Source organism: Symphalangus syndactylus, chromosome 20 (assembly GCF_028878055.3).
Source record: "Symphalangus syndactylus isolate Jambi chromosome 20, NHGRI_mSymSyn1-v2.1_pri, whole genome shotgun sequence".
NCBI lineage: Eukaryota > Metazoa > Chordata > Mammalia > Primates > Hylobatidae > Symphalangus > Symphalangus syndactylus.
Genome location: NC_072442.2, coordinates 22779103 through 22788436, shown reverse-complemented (window position 1 = coordinate 22788436; position 9334 = coordinate 22779103). Strand labels below are relative to the sequence as shown.

Genomic DNA, 9334 nt, shown 5'->3' with positions numbered 1-9334 from the left:
GAAGTGATAATACATCATGACCAAGGTGGTTTAAGTCAGTAATTCAACGTTGATTTTGGCATTAAAAAAATCAATCATCAGGCCCAGTGAAGTGGCTCACTCCTGTAATCCCAGACTTTCTGGAAGCTGAGGGAGGAAAGATCCTTCAGGCCAGGAGTTTGAGTCTGCACTGAGCTATGACCGCATCACCACACTCCAGCCTGGGTGCCAGTTTGAGACCCTGCCTCCAAGAAAAAAAAAAATTAATCAATGTAATTCACCACAGATTAAGAGTTCAAAAGAGAAAAATCACATGATCATCTGAACAGAGGAAAAAGCTTTTGATAAAGTTCAACATCCATTCATGATAAAGACTCTTAGCAAATTAGAAGTATAAAAACACTTTCGGAAATCAACAAAGGGAATTTACAGCATAAGCAAACAGCAAGCCAGCATGGTGGCTCACACCTGTAATCTCAGCACTTCCAGAACCAAGGCAGGAGAATCACTTGAGCCCAGGGGTTAGAGACAAGCCTTGGCAACATAGCAAGATCCTGGCTCTACAAAAAATAAAATAAAATAAAAATTAGCTGGGTTTGGTGGTGTGTGCCTGTAGTCCCAGCTACTGGGAGGCTGAGGTGAGAGGATCACTGGAGCCCAGGAGGTGAAGGCTGCAGTGGGCTAAAAAAACCCCAAAACAACAAAACAACCCCCAACCCCCTCCCCCCAAAAAACTATGAAGAATAGCAACACAATGTCCAATGTAAACTTTAATATGGTGTTTTACCTCTGAGGAGAGGCTTATTGTTAATATTTTTTAGCCATGTAAGGGGTTCACAGATGTTCATACTTTTGTTCTTTATACCTTATATGTATTCTATAAATATTATCTTGTTTCTACTCAATAGTTAATAAAAACATAATTTAAAAGTCCTGTGAATGTTTTTACTCTGCTCACTTTTGAGGGGCCTTTTGGGATATGCATTTTTCATTCCAAGTTGATCGATAAGTCATGCCTGCCACACACATTCCCAAGGGAATGACATCTTAATCTTTTTTGTTTCTCCCTTGGAAGCCATCCTGGTGCTCTGGGAAAATCCCTGCACTAGCGTTTTCTTTTTCTTTTCTTTTTCTTTTCTTTTCTTTTCTTTTCTTTTCTTTTCTTTTCTTTTCTTTTCTTTTCTTTTCTTCTTTCTTTTCTCTCTTCTCTTCTCTTCTCTTCTCTTCTCTTCTCTTCTCTCTCTTCTCTTCTCTTCTCTTTTCTTTTCTTTTGATAGAATCCCTTGCTCTGTCTTTCAGGATGGAGTGCAGCCGTGTGATCTTGGCTCACTGTAACTTCTGCCTCCCGGGTCCAAGCGATTCTCATGCCTCAGCGCCCCCACCCCCTCCCCAGTCCACCACAGTAGTTGGGACTACCAAGGTGCGCACCATTACGCCCTCTCACCATATTGCCCTGGCTGGTGTCCAACTCCTGAGCTCAGGCAATCCACCCACTTCGGCCTCCCAAAGTGCTGGGATCATAGGAGGCTATAATCCCAGCTAGCACTAGGAGGCTAGGTGGGTTTCTTTTGTCCTTAGCCAGTAGAGTAGGGGAAGGGAAGAATTTAACATAAGGAAAGAGGGCTTAAGTCACCTGAAACACATGTGAGTTCGCCCTGGAGAAGCTGCGTCACACATAGGGATCAGGGACCACAACCAGAAAAGACAGAAAAGAGTCCTTCCCGCTTCTGGGCAGGGCAACTATCCCCATTCACTCCTTGGCCTTCAAGGCAGCACTGGAGAGTAGCCCCCCGCCAGAAACCTGCAGTCGCCTCCGTGTCTAGGCGCTACCCACCAAGGATCCCACGTTGGAAAGGAAAAGAGAAAGAGATTTCCTTGTATGGAGCAGAAAGGAAAAGGGAAAGGAGAAAAATAAATCCCAGACTTTGGGCTTACCTCCTGGCTGGCTTGCCAAAATATGTTACCAGTGAAGAGTGTCCAGGTTCTTGGCGTGTTGAACGAAGAATTGGACAAACACACAAACAAATCAAGGAAAGAATGAAGCAACAAAAGCAGAGATTTATTGAAAACGGAAGTGCACTCCACAGGGTGGGAGCAGGCCCGAGGACAGGGGCTCAAGAGCCCGGTTTCAGAATTTTCTGGGGTTTAAATACCCTCTAAAGTTTTCCCACTGGTTACTTGGCGTGCACGCAATGTAAATGAAGTAGGAGCCCGAGATCAGTCTGAATGGTTGCAGAAAGCGATCAATGGGAGGCTGAAGTGAAGTTACAAAGTTATGCCCTATGCAAACATCTGATTGGTTGCAGAAAGCGAAGTTACAAAGTTGCACTCCTATGCAAATGAAGACTTGGCCCTGGAGACCAGCCTGATTTGTTGTGGGAGGGGACCAATCAGAGGTATTTTCAGTTTTTCATCTGCCACGTAGAAAAGGAGGGGTTGCAAGGGAAGTAGCCTCTGGTCCTTTTGTTACTTGGGTGTGGAAAGTTTGGGTTTTCCTCCAGACCCTTATTCTCCTGCTTCAGAAGGGAGAGAAAGCAGCCCGGGATGTGGGTGGGGGGTCTTCCTGGGAGTAGCGGGGTTGTGTTACCAGTGCCCCACCTCCTCCCGAGCCAGCAGACGCCCCAGAAACGAAAAACTAAGGCTGGAAGGTTTAGCGATGGAGCAGGACCAACTTACCAGCTCGAGCTGCTACCTAGAAGCTGGATTCTTTGTAGGTGCTAGCACACCCCAGATGCCAGCATGGGCCCTTGAGCAACTGCAAGTTAAAAACCCATGAGAACAGCTCTGAGTGATCTCTAGGGAGCTCTTGTTTCATATCATTAAAGTTCGTGACTATCACTCTAGTGGAATGGGAACCATGGGAAAGCATGGCCTTATCAAACTATAAGGATGCTGGAAGTCAAGGCCTTCATCCAGAGACAAACGGAAAGCTCATAGTAGGCCATCGCCTCTGGAGGGAAAACATGTAAAGTGGCACTGGTGACCACCTAAGGTCAGAGACATCTGACGCTCTAAGATTGGACCCTAAAGGGGGATGCTCTGGAGGATCCTCTGGACCTCAGCCTCTCCAAGGGGGATTCCTTTGGTAGAGGTTCTTAGGCCTAGTACTAAGCCCTCCTTAGAATTTTCTCTTGCAGTTGCAGTACTGTTTGGCCTCAATATTGTTTGGAATCTGGAGTTTGCTGTTGAATGGGAAAGTGGGATGGATTTGCATGTATGCAGGCTCTTGTGCTGCTGTTCTAAGCAGGGTTGGGTCTGGTTGAAGTGTGATGCTCTCCTTTGGTGCTGTTTGGCCCCAGTGTTCTTTGGGGAACACTGTCCGAGGAAGTTTGACCTTTAGAAATCAAACTGCCATGGAAACCGCTGACTTATAAATTTGCTAAAGTAGCTTATAACCAATGTTTGGTTTTTCAAATCCATATTCCTGGGAAGACAATCAAAGCTTCAGGTACATTTGGCTACCCGATGGGCCTTTTAAACATTTACAAACGGATTTTATTCAATGTCATTTTCAATGCATGTTTTCTTTTTGTATAAAAGCTTTTCCCATGATTATGCTACCATGTATTTTCACCAGGTAAAGAAAGCTTTTTATGGTTCACTGAGAACAATCAACCCCTTCACAATCTAGAACCCATAGGTTAGATGTTCTCAGAGCATCTACGGTAAAGGCCATAGTTACACAACAGACTTAAAATTCTTTTGTGAAAGTTATGATAGAATTGGCTGAACAGAGAAGTATCTGCGCAGCTGCTGGCACTTGGAGTCTATGCGGAAATACATTAAATGAAGATTAAGAGATTCAGTTGTAGGGGATTAATGAAGAGATTGTTTACTTAAGTTAGTAGATTCTTTATTTAGCTCATTATTTGATCTATTTAATTTTAAGTGGTTTGGTTTATGGGGACCCTGGGCAAGGAGCATCCTCCAAACTCTTGGTATTATCCTCCCAATAGTCATCATAATAATAGGCTCCCTGGTGCGCTGTATTCTCTCAAAGGTTTTCTTTTTTTTTTTTTTAATTTAATTTGATTTTATTTTTTTTGCACACAAAACAATAAACATTTTCTAAAAGTACATACGAACAAAAAGATGCATATCAAACATATTAGGAAGGTTGCACATGGGAAGATGGGGAATAGAAATGGGAGGTGGGAATTAAAGAAAACAAATGAGAGAGGGACTTTGTATGGATCAATGATAATAACTCAATCCTCTATTTGACAAAGAAGAAGGAGAAGGAAGAGGAAGAAAAAGAAAGTGGGATAAAGGATCAGAAAGGGAGGAAAATAGAAAAAATTAGAGTATGACTCCAGGGTAGACCTGTTTTGTTGTCGCTTGGTTCGTTGGTTGGTTTGACAGTTGTATTTTTCATATGTTTTGCCATGTTGGCCAGGCTGGTCTTGAGCTCCCAGCCTCAAGTGATCAACCCGCCTCAGCCTCCCAGAGTACTGGGACTACAGGCGTGAGCCACCACATCCAGCCCCCACATTGCTTCTGGCCTCTGTGGTAGACCTCCCAGACGGGGCGGCCGGGCAGAGGCGTTCCCCACATCACAGACGGGGCGGCCAGGCAGAGGTGCTCCTCACTTCCCAGACGGGGCGGCCAGGCAGAGATGCTCCTCACTTCCTAGATGGGGTGGCAGCCGGGCAGAGGCGCTCCTCACATCCCAGATGATGGGTGGCTGGGCAGAGGTGCTCCTCACTTCCCAGATGGAGCGGCCGGGCAGAGGCGCTCCTCACTTCCCAGATGGGGCGGCCGCGCAGAGGCGCCCCTCACATCCCAGAAGGGGTGGCCGGGCAGAGGCGCTCCTCACTTCCCAGACGGGGCGACCGGGCAGAAGGAGACTATTATTCTAAGTGAAGTAACTCAGGAGTAGAAAACCAAACATCGTATAATCTCACTGATACGTGGGAGCTAAGCTATGAGGATGCAAAGGCATAAGAATGATGCGGTGGACTTTGGGGACTTTGGGGAAAGCGTGGGAAGGGGCAAGGGATTAAGACTACAAATATGGTGCAGTGTATAGTGCCTGGAGGATATGTGCACCAAAATCTCAGAAATCGCTGCTAAAGAACTTACTCATGTAACCAAATACCACCTGTACCCCAATACCTTATGGGGAAAAAGTCCATTGCATGTTTATAAAGCAAAAACAGGTAGGAAAAATAATATTTTTATAAAAACAGGCAGAAAATGGGAGTCATAAGGAAAAGTCTTTTGTTGGTTTATTATCTATATGTTTTTGTTCCCATTTCTTCAGTGGTAGCTCTAGGGCTTACAATATGCACCTCCAACTTACCACAGTTTAATCATAGTATATGACTTTGTGAGTTATGTAAGAGCTTTACAACAATACACACCCATTTCCTCTATTTCTAAAAATAAAATATTTCTATTATAAGCACCACAGTACATAGTTTTATTGCTTTAAAAACTTAATTATTTTAAGAATAATTTTCAGCACAGTGGAGGAAGTCGTGCTACCCCGCAGAGTTGGCGTGTGCTCTAGATTCATCCCGGCACCACCATGTCGAAGGTTTCCTTTAAGATCATGCTGACATCGGACACGCAGCTGCCATACAAAATACTGTGTACTTTCCTGAAAGTACACTTTTACAGCAGTCTTAAAGTTTGCAGCCAAAGAATTTAAAGTTCCCGCTGCAACAAGTGCAGTTATTACCAATGATGGAATAGGAATAAATCTTTTACAGACTGCTGGAAATGTTTTTCTAAAACAAGGTTCAGAACTGCAGATTATTCCTAGAGATCATGTTGGAAGTTGTTAATATCTGCTACTTGGAACATACGATTGCCTTTCAGAATAAATATTGGTATTTTTTGTTGTTGTAAAATTGAAATCAGGCATTTAACATACTATGAAAACACTAAGAGTCAATGCATAATGAAAGGTGACTCATCTGTCCCCTTTTTTTGTCCATACTCTTCATATGAAGAGGGAATGCATAAGAATTAAGGCTACTGCTGTCACAGATCATAGTCTTTTCTACCTCACAACACAAATAGGTAGTTCATTGGGGGGAAATGAATTAGCCAACTGTGTTAACTGCAAGCTTCTGATAATTTTTTTTTTTGAGAACAATTTGGAACATTAAAATTTACTGAATCTTATATATTTGTCTGAGTTAAAAATATAAAAAGAATTACAGATCCTGGATGGCAATTTTCTTGATAGCATCTGATTTGCAGACTCATAGTTTGATTTTAATTAAATATATAGGCTATAATCAAGTCAATAGACGTATCAGTGAACAATTAACTATATTAAATTTTTATCATTTACTTTTTTTAAGATTAAAACCTCATGTATCATATAAATTTCAGTTTAATGTCCACCAAAAAATTAAAATTATGATCTAACTCTTATGTGTATAAATTGATGTCTCATACCAGGTTTTAATGTTGGACTTGCAGAATCCAGTACTTGTAATGGTGGGAATTCACAATCCAGTAGAAGCATCCTTTGCTGAGTTATAGATTCCTTTATCAATCTCTTTTGATGCAACTTTTAAAACAAGTATCTTCAAGAAACCATTGGTGTTTTTTTTGAGGATAATATTTCTAAATAGCATTCAGGAAGAGAATGTTATTGCACAGAAGATCTGATGATCAAAAAAAAAAAAAGCTCAAGGAAAGTGCTGACGAGTTATATTTATTGAAGACCCAACTTTTAAGGAAGTGCTAAGATTAGTCACCCATGTGAATAAGAAGCCAGGAGAGGAAAGATGGGGAAACCCAGATGACCAGACTTCTGTTAAGGAGGAAAGCAACAGAGGAAAACAGTGAAGGGGAACAGAAAGATGTAGCAAAGTGTTACAGAAAAGCCAACTGGATAGACAAAACTGCAGAAGGTAGAGGTTGGGGAGAACTGAAAGGGAAAACAAAATACTTGACATAGTCTTAAGTAGTAGAAGGCAATTGGAGAAAACTAAGTATCTACTGGCCTTGTCAACATCCAGACTTCTAAATACCCCTTATGAGAATCCAAAGAATGATGTGTGTAAGGGAAGATTTTATTTGCCCTTCCAGAAGAAATCAGTATCTATGTAAATCTTGAAAGATGAAATCAAAAGCTCACAATGATTCAGAATCAGTGCTTGCCCTGCTGTATTCTGTCTGAATGGTGAACTCTGGAAGCAGGGATTGTGTCTGTCTGGCCCTTTTTAGAGCTGGAAATGTAGTAGCTTTCATTAAATACTTGCTGTGAAGTCTCTGTAAGACCAATTATTATCTTAGCATGTTTCAGTATCTTCTCTATCATAGGCTCTAGGTTCATTTGGAAAAAAATATAAGAAAATTCAACAGACTCAGCATTTGAACTGTGCCATCGGTAGTTGTTTATGAAGTTACCAGATATTCATATATGTGACAAATGAACAGCAGGATTATGAATTATAAAGGAAAAAACATTTGCTGAGGTGAAAAACTCTGATGTTTGAGGAAGTTTTTATTTTTATAAACAAAATCTGATGTTCAAAGGCCCCTGTTTCTTACAATAACTATTGAGCCTCAGTTAACCAGAAATTTATGAACATCCATTTCCTGACTTTTTGCTTTAAACTTTTTCTCCACTCTGTTTCTAGCACACAAGTTTGCCTGCTGTGTTGCAGAAATAAATTTATGTTGTACTCCGCCATAAAGTGATATATTTAATATTTTTATTCTTTGTTTTTGAAAATTATATTGTAAGTTCCTAAAAACATTCTATTAAACAATTAGACATTTTGTTATTGAGTAAATGTGATCTGTAATTTCTTTGTGCAGAATGATTTGAAGTATTGTATTTAGTTTACATGCATTATGGGTTCATAATTAATATCCAATGAAAATACATTTTGTTATATTGTAAAAAAAGAATAATTTTAACAGTAAAAAAGAGAATTTTTTAATATTTATCTGCATATTTACTATCTTCTGTGCCCTTCATTCTTTTTTGTAGATCTGAGTTTCATTCAGATATCATTTTCCTTCCAGCTAAAGAACTTCCTTTAATATTTTTTCATAAGAAAGATCGGCTGGTGACAAATTCCCTCAGATTTTCAGATTTCCTTTTTTTTTTTTTTTTCGTCTGAAGTCATTACTTTGCCTCCATTTAGGTAGGTCTTTTTTTTGTGGTTGTTATAGGATTCTAGGTTGACAATCTTTTAGCATGTTATAGATGCATGGTTCTGGATTTGGTACAGGTTTGCACAAACTCTGTAAACAACATGTTAAAGAAAAATGGAGAAGCTGCAACATGAGAATACAAAGATTTACTGAAATGAAAAGGTGGTCATTGAAAGAAAGTGGGTTATGAAACAGCATGAACATTATGACCTCATTTTAACAAACGTGCGTTACATACACATACGTGTAATATGTATGTACATGTATTCCTATACACATTGTATATGTATACTGCAATCCGTTTTATTTTCTTACTTTCGCTTTCACTGGAGCTTGTATTAATCAGTCCGGCATTAACCGCTGCTCCCACCCTTGGGCCACTCCGCATCAGTGAGAACTGGGCCTCAGGCAGAGCCGCCCGGGGCTAGGGTCCTGCAGGACTGGCAGCACTGAGCCCGGCCAAGGACGGGGAGTTGGCCAAAGAGAGAAGAATTACAAAATCCAAACACTCGGACAGAACCCTGGCGGGTTTTGACTGCAGCGGGGCAGAAAAGCAGAACGCTGGCCGGTTTTTTTCATATCAAGAGCAGTGTGACGGTTACCGGGGTTGACCAAGCACAGCGCACCGGCCGCCGTTAAATCCCACTCTGGCTCCGGGTCTGCGGAGCCTGCCTGGGCCGCAGGCTCCATAAACCCAGCCAGGAACCAAGCGCGGCCCAATCTGCACACCTGCCGCATTTTGGCAAGGGGTCGGGGGTCTGGAACAGAAGCGGAGGCCCAAATTCTTGCCTCGGTCTCCAAGACCCACTTTCTGGGGCGATGGAGAGAGAAGCCCAGCTTGGGGTCTGGGCAATTCGAGCGGGTTGGAAGGGGGAAAGCTCTGGCGAGAGCTCAGCTGGACTCTCCGAGGGGTATCTGGAAGGTGGGACCGCAGGCACCGGGAGAGAAGAGGGTGCGAGGAAGGAACTGGCCCACCCCGTTGGGAGCGCAGGAGCCGACGGCTGCGCGGGCCTGGGAAGTTCTTCTCTTTCTTCATAATCTTTATTCTTTGTTTTGCTGTAATCCAGATAGATGAATAGATAGATGATAGGGAGGGAGAGATGGATGGAGGGAGCGAGGAGACGGAGGAAGGGTGGGAAGACGGGGGTGGAAAAAACCCCCAAATTCCCGGAAACTAAGAACCACGTGGCAACAGTCAGGAAGTTGGGAGCTTCTAGGCAATTTAACG

At 42.3% G+C, this 9334-nt stretch overlaps 1 protein-coding gene and 1 pseudogene across 1 annotated transcript; one reads left to right on the top strand and one right to left on the bottom strand.

Moving 5' to 3' along the window:
* Window positions 1-5291: 5291 nt before the first annotated feature.
* Window positions 5292-5972, top strand: LOC129469366 (ubiquitin-fold modifier 1-like; annotated as a pseudogene).
* Window positions 5973-7760: 1788 nt separating this feature from the next.
* On the bottom strand, window positions 7761-9226 carry LOC129469365 (uncharacterized). The gene has a single exon (XM_055255853.2). The coding sequence runs from the start codon at window positions 9140-9142 to the stop codon at window positions 8705-8707; it is 438 nt and encodes a 145-aa protein (XP_055111828.1). The 5' UTR covers window positions 9143-9226; the 3' UTR covers window positions 7761-8704.
* Window positions 9227-9334: the final 108 nt, after the last annotated feature.

Bases quoted from the DNA above. Each gene is read 5' to 3' on its own strand.
- LOC129469365 (XM_055255853.2), bottom strand. From the start codon at position 9,142: ATGAAGAAAGAGAAGAACTTCCCAGGCCCGCGCAGCCGTCGGCTCCTG.